The sequence below is a fragment of the Tenrec ecaudatus genome, chromosome 8, assembly GCF_050624435.1.
Source record: "Tenrec ecaudatus isolate mTenEca1 chromosome 8, mTenEca1.hap1, whole genome shotgun sequence".
NCBI lineage: Eukaryota > Metazoa > Chordata > Mammalia > Afrosoricida > Tenrecidae > Tenrec > Tenrec ecaudatus.
Genome location: NC_134537.1, coordinates 10,847,466 through 10,866,140, shown reverse-complemented (window position 1 = coordinate 10,866,140; position 18,675 = coordinate 10,847,466). Strand labels below are relative to the sequence as shown.

At 53.0% G+C, this 18,675-nt stretch overlaps 1 protein-coding gene across 1 annotated transcript in view; it reads left to right on the top strand.

Moving 5' to 3' along the window:
• The window catches only part of MYRIP (myosin VIIA and Rab interacting protein), a 279,856-nt gene that overhangs the window by 175,916 nt on the left and 85,265 nt on the right, over nt 1-18,675 (top strand). The window contains exons 3-7 of the mRNA XM_075555859.1: nt 32-168; nt 8,514-8,594; nt 11,322-11,419; nt 11,654-11,734; nt 14,722-14,865. Of these exons, the coding sequence (XP_075411974.1) occupies nt 32-168; nt 8,514-8,594; nt 11,322-11,419; nt 11,654-11,734; nt 14,722-14,865 (541 nt within the window). The remainder of the gene's footprint in view (nt 1-31; nt 169-8,513; nt 8,595-11,321; nt 11,420-11,653; nt 11,735-14,721; nt 14,866-18,675) is intronic.

Below are 18,675 nucleotides of genomic sequence, written 5' to 3'. Positions count from 1 at the left end.
GAAAGACCTCTGGCTTCTCTGTTCCCTGCAGGCTTCTAAGGACCCAGTCTCTGGAGTGGTTCTACAACAACGTGAAGAGCCGCTTCAAGCGCTTTGGCAGCGCCAAGGTCCTGAAGAACTTGTACAGGAAACACCGGCTGGAGAGCGGAGCCTGCTTCGACGGCCTAGGTACGCTGACAGCCTGCTGCTCGGCGGGTCTTCGGTAGGCTGGTGGGGTAGAAGTCTTTGGTCTCGGGCCCTGGACACTGGGCACACTCTCCTGGGACAGGAACAGACATGGTCTTGCTGTCTGCTTCTCCTGCAGAGCAGAAGGGGAAGGACAGATGCCGTAGACTAGATTGGGCTCCTTTGGTTCCAACACCTTCATTTGGTTACAGTGGGTATGGGAGGAGCGAGGGGTCAACGTGTGCCTGGTAGTCAGTGAACATTCTGGTGGTTCCCTGGAGAGTAAGGAGTCTTGGTGGCCCCTTGGCTGGGCACAGAGATGCTAACCAACAGGGAGGTGATTGGAGCTCATCCGGTGGTTCTGTGGGAGAAAGAGCAGGTGTCTGTTCCCTGAAGCACAATCCAAACTCAAAACAAAACCACCGCAGCCAACCAGCGAGTTGACTCCGACCCCGCGAGACCCTGTAGAGCATGGTAGAACTGCCATTTGGGGGTTTCTGAGACTCTAGCTCTTTAGGGGAGTTGAAAGCCTGGTCTCTCTCCCACAGAGCAGCCGGTGGTTTCAAACAGCTGACCTGATGGGTTGCAGCCTAACACGTACCCACTACAGCATCAGAACTAGCCTGAAAACCCACGTGCCAATGTGCTGGAGTCAATGGATGTATGCATTGTTATAAGAGCCCCCAATAAAATGATTGAAATAAAAATAAAAGGTCTGCAGACCAGTTCTCCATCACGTGGGGTGTCTGGGAGTGAGAATGAACCCACTGGCACCCACCAACGGCAACCTCGGGGCTGGCAGGCATCTGACCACCATCTCCCCCGCAGGCGTTCAAACCAGGACTCCATCTTCGTTCGTTTGTGCCCCGACACTGTGCGCCCCATGCTTGGACTCCCTTCCTGAGAGTCTGTTGTGACCAGGCCCAGCCTTTGATGTCAGAGGAGAGTTAGGAAGCGAACCTCTTCCCCCCAGCAAGCCTCGAGAATGGATGTGACCTGTGCTGTTGTGCTGCAGCTAAGGGGGCACCGTTCAGGAGAATTAGAAATGACGCGAGTTCACAATCACCACTGATTGTGAGATTAGGGACTCCCTTTCTTCCGATAAACCGGCAAATGGACACTCAAACCCAGTGTCGTTGTGGCTATTTTGCCTCGTGGTGATCCTATAAGAGTTCTGATGCTGTACATCTCTACGGGAGCAGACTGCCTCATCAGTGTCTCACAAGGGGACTGGAGGGTTTGAACTGGCAACCTTTTGGTGATCAGTCCAGCACTTATCCCGCTGTGCCACTAGGGGGCCTTATATCCTCCAGTGCTGAAGCTATTCGTTCTGTCTAGAGGCAGATGTTTTTAAAACCACTTTGCTGACACAGGTAAATGCTTTCTATCTGCAAGAACCCCAGGAAAAGAGAAGGGAAAAGTTCCTTCCATCTCTTTTGGAAGGGTTGTTTTTAGCCATCATTATTGTGCATTGTGGTATTCTCAATAAAGTCTCTGGTTGTGGCGTATCTAAAAATATGCCAGCCACTCAGACACGGGAGGAAACGGGATGGCGACATTAAACAGAGAAAATCATTAGTGTCTTTTGTGGTCGTCATTAGAATCTGTCTTTCAGACTGCTCGGGAAGCCTGTAGCTAAGAAAGCCCTGCTAAGGTTGCCGTGTAGTATTCTTAGCTTGCTTTCTTTTTTTTTAAATGCGTTTCAAAGAAAGAAAGGCTGTAGAAATAGAGTTTTAAAAGAAGCAGTGCTCCCAGCCAGTGGTTTCTCCACCCCCAAAAGATAGCCCAAGATTGAAATGACTTACTCGTGTGTACCCCGTCCTTTGATCTCTCGTACATCTTTGAGCGTGCTCCTTGGACCCTCTTCAACATCACCAAATTCAAACCTCTGCTGCTTTAAACCCAACTGAGTAAGAAAACACACAGGAAGCAGCCAGCTGTCGGAACACAGTGAGTTCACTCCCTTTGGCCTCGAGGCCCCACCGGTGGAGAGAGCACGTGAATCCCAAGGTGGGCATTTGAAGGGTGTTGAAATGTACATGCGTCCTTGTGAAAGAAGATGCCCCAGTTCTGAATAGGTACCTGCCATGACTGATGCTGATGGAGGTGCTGTACGTGGTGGATGCCCTACATCCTTCCTGGGAGCCTGCACCCCAGCACGCCCTAGAGTGCAGGCAGGTGAAGGTTTGTAACGTGGCCACTCCTGGTGGACTGTGACATGGAAATGATCAAGTAACACCCAACTCCCTGCCACGGAGTGGATCCCAACTTGGAGTGACCCTGTAGGGCGGAGCAGAACAGCCCCAGTGGGTTTCTGAGGCTGCAGCTCTTCATGGGAGCAGAAAGAGTCCTCTTTTGCCCACAGAGCGGCTGGTGGGTTTGAACTGCTGACCTTGGGGTTAGCAGCCCAACACATAACCCATTACCTACCTGCTGGCACCCCTTAGGTCTCAATATTGTGTTCGTTTGAACTTCCAAGCATTTCGTAGGTACCAAAACACCCCATGAGCGTATTCAAAATCAGTTACTTTGATATGATTTCAATATGATCTTCACTTCAACCGAAGTTATTTCTTTGGGATAAGCATGAAGACCAGAGACAAGTTTTTAAGGTGATACTCGGGAAGCTGTCATCGTGAAAAGGTAAAACTCGAGCGACACATGACCAGGAGGTGTGGAGTCAAACCTCAAGTGTGAATCTGCATCTCCTAGGACTGAAAAGGGCTCCTGGTTGTGTTAGAGTGCTGGGGGGGGGGGGGAGCCTCGGTTGAACCCACCACCGTTCACACTTTTTTTATAGCTGTCCCCGCTATGTTCTGTCCTGCCTACATGCTAGCATCGCCTTTGATAAATGATCCCAGCATCGGAGACCATCCTCTGTCCCCAGCCAGTGACTCCCGGGACCCTACCGTAGAAGTGGGGTTCATTCCCTGGCCTTGGTTGAAGGTTCCACCAAGGCTGACCGCCTCGCAAGCTCAAACATTCGTACAGTGAGCTCGGCCACATTCTCAGGAAGGTGGCTCCGATGTCAACCCCAGCGGGTGGTGTGGGATCTTGGAATCACGGGGCCCAGCAGAACGAAACACAGCCTGGTTGGCCCTGTGCTAGCCACACGGTCATTTTCAGAGCAGATCACGGTGCTCCCTGGGGTTTGACTGGCGTTCTTTCAGAGGCAGAGTGCCAGGCCTTTCCTTCCAGGTGCCTGTCCCAAAGCACTGCATCACAGCAAACCCACGTACATGCCTCCCCTGAAAGACAGATAGGCCGTGGCTTCACATAAGGTGCATCAGCAGGAACTGAACCCTGGTCTCCTGCATAAATGACGAGAATTCTACTGGGGAAGCCACACCACCGCACATCAGCACCAATTGTTTTGACTGTGAGAATGTAACAGGCAGCATCCGCTGTGGGCAGAGCCTGTGCTGTTGTAAGTAGGCGAGATCAACCACACCACTCTATTAATAATTCATCCCGCGGGGAGAAGACGGGCCATTCAGGGTGCAGTATAGCACCGATGAAACATACAGCTTTCCTCTGGTTCTTTAATGCCCCACCCCCACTACCTTACAAATCTGGCTAGACCAGAGCATGTACAGATAAGAGCTAGAAACACGGGGAATCCCAGGACAGATAAATTCCTTGGGACCAATATTGAGAGTAGCCATACCGGGAGGGGAAGGGGCAGGTAGGGAGAAAAAGGGAAAACCGATCACAATTATCTACCTATAATGCCCTCCCAGGGGGATGGACAAAAGATAAGGGGGTAAAGGGAGACATTGGATAGTACAAGACATGAAGAAATAATAATAATTTATAAATTATCAAGGGTTCGTGAGGGAGGGAAGGGAAAACGAGCTAATAGCAAAGGCTCAAGTAGTAAGAAAATGTTTTTAAAATGATGATGGCAACAAATGTACAAATGCACTTGACACAATGGATGGATGGATTGTGATAAGAGTTGCACTAACCCACAATAAAATTATTTATTAAATAAAATTTAAAAAAACAAACAGCTGGACCAAGCAGTAGGTTAGTGCCTGCGCACCTCTCGATCCAGGACAAAGCAAATCCAAACTTGTTATAGTCTAAAATAGGAGGCTGGCTCAAGAGAGAGCTATTCTAGCTGTGACGTGTTTACCCGCTTGGCAGGGTAAGGGGGTGGGGGAAGACAGCACAGCTGCAGGTGCTAATCCAAGGTCTTATAAAATCATGTACATTTCTTGCTATCTGGGCAGGCAGGGTTTGGAGACATCTCGAAAGGTCTTGTTGGAAGAGGGAAGAGGAGAAGGGGGCTAACCGCTAGCAGGGCTTAAAGGCAGTTGGAAACAAGCTGGAGTTTCTCATGTTCAGCTGGGTGACCGCAGTGCCGTGCTGCGGGACTTCCCACGCACAGCTCCTTCACCTGCAGCACCTGCCCGCCGCGCGGGGACACGCGTCCTTGTGGTCAGTTCCGACTGACAGCAAAACCAGTCGCTGTGTGGTCCTGTGCCACCTTCACAGAGGTTCTCATGTGCGAGTCTGTTGCTGCAGCCGCTGTGTCCATCCATCTCCTCGAGGGTTTGCTTCTTTCTCGACCCAGCATGATGTCCTTCTGCAGGAACTGGCCTCTCTTGACAACAAGTCCAAAGTAGGTGAGATGGCGTCTCACCAGCCTTGCCTCTAAGAAGCACTCTGACTGTACTTCTTCCAGAGCCGATAGCTTTGGTCCTTTGGCAGCCCGTGGTACGTCCAATATTCTTCACCAGCACCGTAACTAAAGTGGGCTAGTGCCCACTGGCAATTTATTCTGCTCACAGAAGCCTCATGACCCGCACAACATCTATTGCCATCAGTCCTACCCCAGCTCTCCGAATCAGCCCCTCGCTCCTCCTCTCCTGCACCCTCTCAGGTGGCCAGTGTAGGCTCGTCAACTCCAGCGGCGATCCAGAGGATGTATTATTTTCCCTCAAAGCATTTATTGAACACTTACTTTGTGCCGACCTCATCTAATGACCAAGAAACACTTCAGTGGCAAAACAGGCAAGACTTTGCTGATTCAAAGCTAGCGTCCCGATGACATTAGAGAAACACAAAAGAAATGCATACGTGATCCTTTGTCAGATGGAGATGTGCGCTCCAATAAACCACCGGACAGACTCGCCTGGAAAAGACAAGGGATACGAGAAAACCGAAGCAACTGTAACTAATATACGGAATCTCTCGACAGCGGGATCAATCGTAGATGTGTTTCTTTATTACTGAGTCAGTCAGAAAAAATTTAAAATGATCACTGCTTCAATTCACTGTCACCACCCATCTGTTTCTGGACATGCTTTTGGAAGAGGTCGCTCTAAGAATTTGATGGATGAAGGTGGACTTTGGAAAATGCTGAGCCACCTGAAATCAGAGGTTCCTTCAACTCGGGAACAGTGGTCACTAGACGTGGGCTGGCTGTGATGCTAGTTCTTTCCAGAATAATCCCAGTGCTTTCTGTCCTTCTGTGGGGGTGGGAGGGGTGGTGACCACATCATCCCAAATGACCCCCGAAGCGCTCACCCCTAAACTTAAAAGTGAGCAGAGAGGAAGAGGCATTGGATCCCCACAAAACCGAAGTCGTGCAAAACCAGTGCTTTTCTTCTGGTCAGCTCAGTCCCTCGGACTGCCCCCTGTGGTAGTGACATCATCTGTTGTCAATTTGAGACTTTAGAGTGAAGGGGTGGAGTTGAGCCTGTCAATCAGGTTGCAGCTTGATGACTTCATTTGGAGGCACTAAGGAGATAAATAGCTCGCTGGAGGCGGGACACATGCTGACACACGCTGAGAAGACACATGGAGCTAGGCTACTGCCCTGAGCTGAAGAAGCCACGAGGAGACCCCTACCAGCACTGAGATGCTTATACTGCCACTGGATCCACAAGACTTCCCACCCATTGGCCTGTGATCTTCCTGCATTCAGCATCATTGCATGTGTTTCGTGAGTCTGAAGAGGCCTTTATAGATTGGTACCGGGTATATGGACTAATATCAGACTTAAGGACTTGATCTGGACTGGGCTGAGATGTTTTCTTAATATTCAATTGCTCCTGTCTATAAATCTCTTTCCTATACACATATTTGAGGCCTCTGGACTTGTTTTTCTTATCAACCCAGACTGACAACCCAGACTGACACAAGTCACGGAATTATTTCTTCTGGTCAACTCAGTCCTTCTGATTGCCACGCCTGCCCCCAGCCTCAATGTCTCCATTCTCACATTCCCTCCCACCCTCCCTGTTCTCTCAGCAGACAGCTGAACTCTTTCTTCCCAGGGTAGACGCCATGTATGCAGGGGGCCCCTCGCCTTCTGCCTTCTACACAAACACACCTCACGCTCTATGTAGCCATGTGCCAGCTTCGGGCTGCAGCAGAGGAGGCATTCCCCCTACTCTGTTGCCTTTCCCTGCCCTGTCCTCAGTGGGCTTTGTATCTAATCCCTGCCCACCTTCCCTGGGGGCCTCCAGCTCCCCAGGCTCCTCCCTAGCAATTCATAAACATGCCCACCTGCCTCCCCCAACCCCCCAACTCCCCGGCCACCTAACTCTTTTACCCTCACAGGTGAATTGCAGAAAGCAGGCTACACTCCCAGCCTCCACCTCCTGCCCTTCCTCACCCTCCACCTACCTCTGCCTCTTCTGGACACACACACATACACAAACATACACACACACACACTCACACACACCAGTACTCACACACACTCACACACCAGCACTCACACACACACACATACTCACACACACCAGTACTCACACACACTCACACACTAGCACTCACACACTCACATACAAACACTCACACACACACCAGTACTCACACACCAGTACACACACACACACACACACACACACACACCACCACCACCACCACCACCACCACTCACATTTAGGAGCGCAGATCTGACCAGGTCCCCTCTGTGAAACCTTTAATGACCACCCAGCTGATGGACAAAGCCCCACACCCCGCCGTGGCTGTTGCGGCTTGTGTGGTCAATGTCCGAGGGGCCAGCTCCTCCCAGGTTTCTCCTCTCCGCAGCCCAGCCACAGGGTCCCTTTTGGGCAATTCAGAGGCACCCTCCCACCCACTGCTGGTCTCTGCCTGCTGTTTCCTTGGCCTTGCGTGTGCGCCCACTTCCCCTCCCCCCTGAATGGGTTAGTCTTCTTGGCCACATAGCTTGACTGTACTGGGAGCCACTCCTGAGCACCTCGCATGCCTGTCATTTCCTATTTGCAGACATCTTTGATTAATGACTTTTCCTCCATGGAATTATCAAGTCCATCCGAGCAGTGAGAAGGGAGTTCAGGCTGTGCTCACCAGGGTTACCCTGAACACCTAGTCCAAGCCCAGGTCCATGGTAGGGGTTCCTGCATCACTGTATAGGTGAACAGGTACATACTGGGTGCCGTCATACCACTGAAATGTTTGCATTAGATGTATGAACTTTGCATTGGGAATATGCCCTATTCTATTACTATTGTGTGATTATGAATCACAATGACCTCAGAAGACAGAGGAGAACTGCTCCCCCCACCCAACACATACATACACACAGAGTTTCCTTGGCTGTAATCCTTGCAGGACTCTATTGCCAGGTATCTTCTCCCATGTTGGGGAGCTTAAGGCTTTTTTTTGCTTAACCAACTTCTCTTCCCAGGCCTGGAATTAAGACTGGTTACATGTTTGATTTGGAGAAGATCAAAGAAGAGCCACCGGGACTGTTGAAGATCAAATAGCATGACTTGCCTGGCCTCCCTCTGGATTCATTAGATGTAGACTCTTCTATGGAATGGATGGGAACAGTAGAGCTAAAGGCCTCCAGTGGGTTGATGCAATGGGAAGTAACTAACTAAATACCAGCTACACAAAGCCCCACCCCACCTCAGGGAGGCAGGAGGAGAGCTATTGGTACCCCTATTCTCCTAGTAAGGGAACTGAGAGTCAGACAGCTTCAGTAACTTGGGCACATAGCCATCATTGACAGATCTGGGACGTCTCGTATCCTCAGACGTCAATCCCTTGTTCCGTGTTTGACCTCCAGTATTGCCTACAAAGAAGGTCTCAAGAGAAGGGTCATTGTGAGGGCAGAAAAAGACGTGGCAGGTAAAACATGTTTGCATTATTGTGGGGCCCAGGAGTTCCTAACACTGTTTGAAAGGCTAACTCCCTCCAGGGGGAAGGTGGCAGTCTAGTGGTCAATGGCACCGTCACTCACACCAGTGCTCACTGAAGTCCTTGGATACTCATTTCTCTCTCTCTCTCTCTCTCTCTCTCTCTCTCTCTCTCTCTCTCTCTCTCTCTCTCTCTCTCTCTCTCTCTCTCTCTCTCCCCTCCAGGGGGAAGCTTTTTTGAGGCCAACTTGGAAAATGAAGAAAGCATTTCAGGCAGCGATTCAACCTTCTATAGGCAGTCAGAAGGTAAGGTTGCTTACGACTTGGCGGTTAAAGATGGCAAGTGGGAGGAGTGTAAATACCTTCAGATGTTGTCAGGGTCTGCAGGGTGCATGCTAACCCCCGAGACGATGGTTTGTTGCTGTGTGGGAGTCTCCGTATCACTTCTTGTTCTACCCTGTGTGTGTTCCCATGAGGAAAGTGGGGAGTGTCTACCCAAGAGGTGGTCCTGGGGTAGTGTCCACTACCCCACCCACGATGCTGTACATTCAACCACCATGGTGCCTGTGCCTCTTGTAGTCAAACGGTATAAAGAATGTGTTGTTGATGGTTAAACTCCTTTTGGAGCTCTGTCTATAGGGTCAAGGTTAAAAGGAAAACAAACTTCTGATTTCAAGTTCAGCCCTCTCCATCATTTCCGCTCCTTCTGAAGCACCGAGGCATGATGGCTGGTTGCCTCCTCAGCCACCTTCCTCTCATGGCCCCAGCTCCCTCTGCCTCTCTTCTGCTTTCTCCCTCCGTCCTGTCTCTCTGGGATTCTTCTATGAAGTGCCCGCCCCCTGGCATCTTTCCTGCCTTTGCTGCTGCCCAGTCCTAGGCCTGGTCCAAAGATCCTGACTCAAGTGTCCATTTCTTCCCATTAGGCCCTAAAGATCCTACAGGGAACTTTGTCTCAGTATTTTTTAATCAAGATCTTCAGCCTCCTCAGTCCAACAAGGGCTGTCTTCCCCTCACACTCCGTCTCTTCTGCCCAGTGACCCCAATTCACATCCCATCCCATGCCCTCCCCTCCCCTCCCCTCTCCTCCCCAATCACAGGCTTCCCTGCTCTGCCTCACGACAGTGACTGGTCCCCCAGGGGCGTGGAAAGCATTGAAGAGCTTCGGCTCAACTTGCTCCTTGGAACCTCCGTGGGGCACCCAGAGCCTCGAACACAGGAGGTCCTGGCTCACTTCTCTCTGACTCATCAAAGATGTGTGGGCCCGTCCTGTGGCAAATACATGATGGGTGTGTTGAAGAAGAGAGAAGAGTTGTAGGAGATCCAGGGTCTGTCTCCAGGAAGCACTCGCCAGTGTGCCCGCAGCGTAACTATAGTGCGATAGCTGCAAACTTAACCAAGCCTCTTCTCTTGTTAAACAGGGGAGAAAACCGTGTGTTCAGTTGGCAACCACCACCCCTCCCACCCCCCCACCAGTGCCCTGGGCTGGGTTGCCCCACACAGCTTTACCACGACGACCTGCTTATCAGCCGGCTATAGCACTGCGTCCCTAACTGGGCCAGCGATTGCAAACTTGCCAAATGCTACTTTCTGTCCGGAGTTGCAGTTGTAGGAGTCTAAGAAGCTGGGGTTTGGATTTTTTTATTGTGTTTCCTTTAATTGGTGGATCAATGAACTGCTGCATGCCCACCCTGTCTCGTTCCACGAAGCTGCCGAGGCAGCTTGCAGGAGATGTGCTTAGTTTTCATGATGGATGGCCAGGAGAGTCTGACTGAGACAGGAGCTGGAATTGGGGGACATGGAACACGGGTGCCAGGCCCTGCAGACTGCCTTCCTGCACTTGACAGCGGGGGCTGGTTGGGTAAACGGAAGATGATAGAAATTCTCCCCCAGGAGTAAGAAGCAAAGCTCTTGCGCCCCAAGGGGCCTTCAATCCACAGACAGAATTATTGCTCCGGGAAGTCATTTGACTTGGGGATCCTGCCTCTTTTTCCCCCCTTTTTGACATATTAAAAAAATGCATTCACCGAAAATACTATGATGATGCTCAGCTTGTGTTTCTTGTCACTTTCCTGGTTGAAATCATGGTCTTTTTGTTTGGTTTGGTTTTGGCTTTTTTTTTTTTTTTTTTTTTGGTACCAGGAGTGGGGTACGAACCAAATCATGGTCTTTTTGAGATAGAGCATCTCAGCCCAAATCTTGGCTCTCTGTAACCCTCGCTGTGTGACCTGGGAGGAAAGAGGGGTGACATCCCTGTGCCTTGATTTCTCCCATCTGTAAAAGGATCATCCAGTGACTCCCCACGGGACTGTTACAGGGACAGTGACTGCCATGCAAAACTCAGCCGGGGCCTGGCCCCCCCTCGGTCAAGCTCAGGGAGTGACTGCCCAGTGTGACTGTTACTGACAGAACTGGCTTAGAACCTTAAATAAAATTTAAAAATCCTGTGATGGCTTTTGTCTCACAGTCTTTTAGACTACTTGATAACCTTCATCCCCAGGAAGACTCATAGGTGTGCAGACTAATGCCCGGGGTTCATGCGACAGCATGGATAAGGAACGGAGTATCTCCCTAGATTAAGTTCTTCTGGGTGCCTGGAGTTGTGCTTGGGGGATCACAGATGAAATACAGTAATGTGACAAGAGTCTCACTCCCTGTGAAGGGGCTTGAAGGGCAGAGGAAAGAGATGGAGACCATTCGCCATGGGAGCACCAAGCTGGGGCTGGGATGATCCGAGAAGGTTCTTCAAAGGAGAACCCCTAGGCCAAGCCTTGAGGTCCCAGGAACCAGCTCAATAACACAGTCACGAATAGAGCTGGGTGGCTTTTGGAGACCAGGGATTAACCTCGTGTCTGGGCATGGATTAGGAAGGTCGAATAGGAGGCAGTGGGGCAGGAGGGAAGGGCATGGTGTGTCAGGCTGCCCTGGAGTTTACCTTGGTGCCATCGAAGGAGACACTTGAAGGGTGCAATTGGAACAACTGGTGTACTTGCTGGGGTCTTTCAGAAAGTAGCCCATGTCCTATTTCCTGTCCAGGCCACACCATGATGGACACTTTGGCTGTTGCCTTGCGAGTGGCTGAAGAGGCCATTGAAGAAGCAATATACAAAGCGGAAGCCTACGGCGACAGCCTGGTACGGCCCTCCCCTTTTCTCTTCAGGAGGTGTGGTTTGGGGTCCTACTGGCAGGAGACAGTGGGGGCTGTAGGGAAGCCACTGCCATAGCAGCCAAGCCTGGACAGAGCCATGACCCCTCCCCACCTATGCATCGGTGGTCAGGAAAGTGGGATTGATCCTGAGAGGGAGATCATGCCGAGTCTCCCAGCCCCGACCTCCGCTCAGCACTCGGGCCTCCTCTCCCCTCCACAGGACAAGCAGAACGAGGCCAGTTACCTTCGGGACCACAAGGAGGAGCTGAGGGAGGAGCTGGCCACCACTATCCTACAGAAGGTAGGTGGCCCGGGGCCCAGAGGAGGCGCTGCTGTACGGAGGACATTGGGAAGGTCTAAGCATTGCTTCCTCTCTGCCTTCTCTCTCTGGGGCCTGTTGTGCTCGAGTTGAGGGCCTGCAGGGACTGAGCCAAGAGCTCAGCACTAAGTGGGCCCCTCACTGAAGCTTGTTCCCAAGGCCGTGTGTGTGTGTGTGTGTGTGTATCTGCCTTCTTTCCACACTTCTTGAATGGTCTCTTACTGAAGAAGCTGGGCAGTCACTTGCTGCTCCTATGCCCCAGGCGGTCCCTTTAAACGGTGTTTCCATGCAGCCCATTCTAACTCTACGGCTTCATACGAGGGCCGCTTTCTTCTTGCCCATGCACCTGTGCAGCAGGTCAAGGCTGGTTGCTGGCAGAGGCTCAGCTTTGAGCCGTGTTTGGAATCAAACACGCAGCAATGCGTTCCACCCGGGGCCTCCCTGGGAATGCATCCATCGGCCATCATGGCTTAGAACATGAGTGGTTCTCAACCTGTGGGTCACGACCCTTTTGGGGGTCAAATGACCCTTTCACAGGGGTCGCCTGATTCGTAACAGTAGCAAAATAACAGTGATGAAGTAGCAATGAAAATAAGTTTATGGTTGGGGGGGTTCACCACACATATTAAACTGTATTAAAGGGTTGTAGCATTAGGAAGGTTGAGAATCACTGTCTTAGAAGAAGCAAGACGGAGCTAAGGATGTGTGCTTCTGACAACCTAGGCTGGGTTCTAGTAGTTACCTGCTCCCTCCTCACATGTCATTGGCCAAAGCAAACCATGTGGTCAAGCTCAAAGCCAAGGGGTGGGAAAGGATGGCCTCCCCGTGCAGGGCAGGACCGCAGAGTCACATGGCTAAGGGCTGAGTTGGATAAGTGGGACCCCATCGTGCCACCTAGGAACCCTGGTGGCAGTGTGTTTCTGCACTGGATTGCTAACTGCAAGATCCACAGTTCGAAACCACCAGTACGCTCCATGGAGTACAGAGAAGTGCTACTCTGCCCTATAGGGTCTGTATGAGTCAGCACGGGCTTCGTGGCAGTGAGTTTGCTTTGTTTTGTGATAATTCCATCTACCACAGTCAGCAGTGAGTTTGTTTTGTTGTATGATAATTCCATCTACACTGGCCCCATCCGAAGACGTCCCCACCCAATAACAGTCCACAGTGCTTTGGGTCCAGTGAAGCCCGCCGCCTGCTGGACCCCTGTGAACTGCACGAACACACCCTGACGGTGCCCGTACACGTAGTGTTGGAATAGGGACAGGAACCGAACCCACAGCCTAGCCACCTAGAAAGGAGAGTGGGAGGCCAAGGCAGTCGTGCTCTGGGGGTGGGCATGTGCCTCGACTGGGCCCCAGCTCTGTTCCTGGCCATGTACCTCGGGATCTGGGCCTTCCTTCCCCCCCACACCCCTGGTCTGGTCTGAGCCCTGGAGAACATGATTTTGCTGCTGGCTCTCTGCTGCTTTCTGCCTGGAGGAATGTGGGAGGAAAAGGGACCCACTCCAGCCAAATGGCCATGCCCAGAGTCGCAAGTGGCACAAATGAGGTCAGTGTCCCCATTGGTGGCACTTGGGTGTCCGGGTGCTTCTTCAAGTCAGGATTGAGAGCCAGAGACTCGAGGTTCGGGATCCTTGTCCACCGTTCACAAGCCTTGTGACCTTAAGCCAAACCCATTGCTGCTTAGTCACTTCCGGCACCTTAACCTCGCAGCCCTGGTTCCTCGTCTGTAAAATGGGGAGAGCCACAGCACATTGCTCTTAGAGTCACCATGAGGATTAAAGGAGGTGACACATAGGTACGGGATGGGCGGAAGGAGCTTCAAAAAAGTTCATGGAAAAGTGGGGTGGGGAGAGACTAGACTTGCTCTGTGGTGTTTGGGAAGTCCCCTCCCTTGTACAGAGCCCGGGACAGGCTGGCGTGTGACAGGCACAAAACAGAAAATGTTCATCGTGTCCCTCTGAAGAGGATGTGCAGACTGTAGGGGCTACGGGAGAGTCTCTGGCCCCTATAAACAATTGAGCCCTCATCCACTAGCCTCAAGGTTGGCAGTTAGAATCCACTAGCGGCACCTCAGGAGATGGCCCCGGGCCTGGAAAACCTGGGGTTCCAGTTCTGCTGTCCACGCATGAGGGCACCATGATTGCAACCCGCAGCCATGATAGGGTGCTGTTGGCTGAGGCTGGGGTGCCTGTGTTTGTGTCATAAAGCAGGTCTTCTAAAGGGGTATCCACCGCACACACACAAGGGTCACAGGCAAGGGAAGAGTCAATCGGGTGCGGTAAAGCACCAGTGTAACACAATATAGTCCTCTGGTTCCTTGAGGCTTCCTCACCCCCTAGTATCATGACCCCAGTCCTCCCATTCACTGCGGGCTAGACTGGAGCATGTGCACAGGTACAGATATGAGATAAGAGCTTACGAAATATGGAATCCAGGAACAGGAATGGGAATAGCGATACCAGGAGGGCAGAGGGAAAGTGGGGAGAGGAGGGGAGGAAGGGGGAACCTATCTTAGTGATTGACACATAATCTCACACACACACACACACACACACACACACACATACACACACACACACCAGGGGGATGAACACAGAAACCGTGGGAGAAGGGAGACAGGGTCAGTGTAAGATATGCAAATAATTGACCAAGGGGTCATGAGGATGTGGGGGTGGGAGGGAAAAAGGAGCTGATACCAAGGGCTCAATAGAAAGTAAATGTTTAGAAAGAATGAAGGCAACCTATGTACAAATGTGTTTAATACAATGGATGTATGCATTGTTACAAGAGCTGTAAGAGCCCCAATAAAATGATCTTTTAACAATAATAATAACAATAAGCAGGTCTGAAACAGGCTGGCAATCCACGGGGACTAACCTCGAGGGGGCGGAGGGAGAGATCTCAGGGTGGTCCCGGTGACCTCACACAGCCGTAATATGCCCCGCTTGTCCCCCTCGCCCTCCTCAGATCATAAAGAAGCAGAAGAGCAAGAGCGAGAAGCAAACGGAAGGGGAGCCGGCGTGGCCCCAGCCCCAGAGCCGTGGTCCCAAGTCACCTGACGCAGGGAGCACAGCCTCCCCAAGAGGCCACCGGGCTCCCGCCACCCTCTGGGTGAGTCCCAAGCTGAACCCATCTCCCCAAAGAACCAGGGATACCCCAGTTCCCCATTGCAGTGGACTCCCCTGCCCCCTGGGGACTGGGTATGGGCAGCGGGGAGAGGCTGAGAGGGGGTGTGTGAGAGAGGCCCAGGATGTATTGTGAGAGGGGAGAGAGAACACTGGGGGTATTCTGAAGATGGGGTGGTGCCAAAGGTACCCTCTTTAATTCACTGTTTCATGTGATGAACATGTATGTAACAGTACACCTGCGGCTCAACCATCTTCGCCTGTGGCTGGCGACATGGTTCGGCTTTGTCCTGTAGAGTGTCATAGAGTCTTTGGGGGGCCGTGTGTGTTTTCCCTTGGTTCCTTGGAACCAACGTGGGACTGTGAAAGGGTCACCCAGCCCTGCTCAGAATGCTCCCCTGTGAGCCGGGCGGTGAGGTCTCAGGACACAGCCACAGCATGCAGGGTCGCAGAGGCCTGCCTGGGGCCCCCGGGTCTCAGCGATGGAGTCACGGAGTCTCCGCAGTCCTGTGTTGCCCGTTTGACTGTCACCTCCGCAGAAGGCTGGGGATGGCACTGGGCACAGGCTGGGTCCCCGGGCAACTGGGCCGTTGTGGGCTGAGGTTCAGCCAAAAAGTGAGGGGCCAACCAGGCCTCAGGGTGCCAGCCATCACCTGAGGGAAGTGACAGGGCCGCCTGCGGGTGCAACTCGCAGCTGGAGAGTTGGAAATGTGAACAGTGTGCCCCCACTCCCTGCCTGTGTCCCTGCGTGATCAGAGTGCTCAGAGCAGTCATGTGGCATACAGCGCCAGCAGGGATGGCCGGCAGCCCCGCCTGCCTACATAAGCTGTCCCTGCCCCCCCCCCACCCCCCCCCCACATCGGCTCAGAGACTTAACACACCCTTGATGATACAGTGCAGACCCTGGCCCTGCCGGCTGGTTTGACTTCCAGCTGCCTCGCGGCACTCAGCATGAAGGAGAACGAAATGAAGAAAAGATTCGGGGGCCCTCTCTAGCCTGGTTAGCAAGGCAAGGGGGGATGTGGTGAAGGGTGGAAACAAGGAGGTGAGCCAGCCGCGACAGCCCCTCACAGGGCGCTGAGTTGAGGGCCAAGCCTGGAAGTGGAATGAGAATTGACAGAAGTGGGAATGCCCTCCACCCCCAACCCCCGCCAAGATAGGGGAAGGCCTCTTCGTGGGCCTTAGCAGAATGTCCCTCCCAGAGCCCGTCACCCAGCTGGTCACCACTCCAGCCCTGGTGCTGCCGATGCCAGGCTGTGTGTGGCTGAGCTCTTGAAGCGCCCCATCCTGAGTGAGTCTTTTGGATGTACTCTCTGCAAGCTGAAAAGTCAAGTTTGGGTGGTGGGGCGGGGGGCGGGGTTACCATCCCCACGGCTTCCTAGGCTCAGCTGTGAACCAAGAGGGTTGAAGAGCAAGAACAGAGGGTGTGGGCCCTGCCTCTGTGCTCCTGGGGTGGGGTGCCAGGTCTGCCCGTGATGAGCCGAGTTTTCTAGCACATTTTTAATGCAGTTTTCGTAGAAAATGAGGTGCCTTGGCAGATATTCGGGTCGGCTTAAACTCGAGTATATATGGTAATCATGATGTGCCAATTCCTTGCTACACCAAACCCAGAGAGAATCCATCTTCTGTGCTTTGCCTTATGAGAAAGAACACGTGGTGCCAGCTCTCTCCCGGTGGGTGTTGCAGCTGCAGTGGGGCTGCTGTTCTGCGGTGGGGAAGGCGGGGGGCTCTATCTATACTGAGGCTCTCACCTACAGCATGTCATTAGATCCGGGTGAGAGCAGCCAGTTACATCCCAATTTTACAGAAGGTTTGCTCACTCTGGTATTGGGCGGTGGCGTCAGGACTAGAACCCGAGTCTACAGACTCTGAGACCTTTCCAACAGACACTGGGCCATCTTGCCAGCACCCCACAGAGCATCTCGAAATGCCACAGGCCCCCACCCCAAAAACCAAGCCAGACTCGCTGCCATCAAGTCGATGCTAACTCAAACAGTGGCCCTCTAGGACAGGGTGGAAATGCCCCCTGTGAGTTTCCAAGACTGTCACTCCTTACGGGAGTAGAAAGCCTCAGCTCTCTCCCTTGAGGGGTTGGTGGTTTCGAACTGCCGACCTTAGAGTTAGCAGCCCAAAGCGTAATCACTATGCTGCCAGCGCTCCTACAGGCCTCACCCCCTTGGGGTCTATCAGCATCCAAACCCAAACCCTGGTCCCTGTGCAGACAGACTTTCCAGGTGACTCTCTTGGGAGAAAGTAAGTGGGGTGCCAGTGTTTAATTTGCTCCCTATTGTGTGGTCTCTGCCAGTAAGCCCTGCAGGGAGGTCTGTGCAGCCCGGCTCTCAGAGCCATCAAATGCAGTTTCCTAAGGTGCACCATGCACGGGGCTGCTTTTAATTAAAACCTGCCCCTTTGGGCACTGGGAGATGCAACAGCATCTGAGGGGCGAGGGAGGGGGTGACAGAGGAGGTCGGACTCTGGCTGGGAGCCAACAGCTACCAAGAGTCTCCATCTGGCTCCTGCTGGCTCCCGTCTTTCTGTTTCCCCTGGCTTTCTCCTCCTCTCTCATTCCCTGCCCCCCTCTCTGGACTAGCTATGGAGTAGAAAGAATGGTGTTTCCTTCACATCGTCCTCCTTGAGTGGGATGTAAGGACTGGGTCTGATCCTAAAGGGAACCAAGCAGAGCCCGGTCTGGTGAGCTGTCCGCAGACCTCAGCCAAACCCCTTGCCGGCAAGTCAAGCCTGGCTCGTGGCGACCTTACGTCACAGAGGAGGACCGAACACTGGGGCTCCGTGAGGTTTGCAGACCTGCACGGAAGCAGGTGGCCTTGTCGCTCTCCCACAGAATGGCTGGTAGTTTTACCAGTCAGTCCTCCCATGAGCTGCCGAGCGCCCACCCGCCATGCTACCAGGCTGCCTCATCTGTTCACAGGGCCCTTGAACGCCGACCCCCTTTTCCAAAAAGCCACAGTGCTAAAAACAGTCTTCTCTCTCAGTTTCACTCGGTGGGCTCCTTGAGAGCACAGAGCCTCGGCTTGCCTGACAGAGCACCAAAGCCTCTTTCCCAAAGGTCTGGGTAGGTAGCAAGTGTGGCAGCCACCTGCCCCCTCTGGGGGGCGGGGGGAGAGGAGGGCTCAGGAAGTGATAACAAAAATAAACGGCATCACACACGTTTCAGAACCACCTTGATCACCTGGCCAGTCCTGCTGGACAGAGCACCGCCTGCCTGGAGCACGCCATCCCCAGGTGGTGGTGGTTCCCAGGGCGGTCAGCCCAGCACCAGGACCAGGTGGAGGGCAGTGACCAAGCCAGAGACCCAGGCTCAGGCCCTGCCTTGGCTGGACCGCCCTGCTAGGCGCAGGTTATCCAGCCCCTCTGGGTCTCCCTTGAGTCCCTGATGTGTACCCTATCAGGTGGGGGTGATGACGATGCGAGAGAGAGCACGTCCATTGCACACAGACAGTCGTGGAAAAGGGAAAGGTCCCATGGGGTGGATTCCAACTCCTGACTCTGGGTGACGGAGCAGAAAGGCAGGCCCACACGGTTTCTGCTGGCCGTGGCCTTCACAGAAGCAGATCACCAGGTCTCTGAGTTACCACGAGACCCACTGTCCAGCCTAAGATGGCTATGCTGCCCAGCGATGCTACTGCCCTAGTGGATAGTCACTGCTTCCCAGTGCCAGCCATGCTACCCGCCTCATGGCATGGGGAAAGGGGCTTAAAGCAGCCACGCAATTCCCCAAGACGCCGCAGAGAGCAAAAGGAGGGGCTGGCATGGACCGAACTTGTCGCCCATGAGG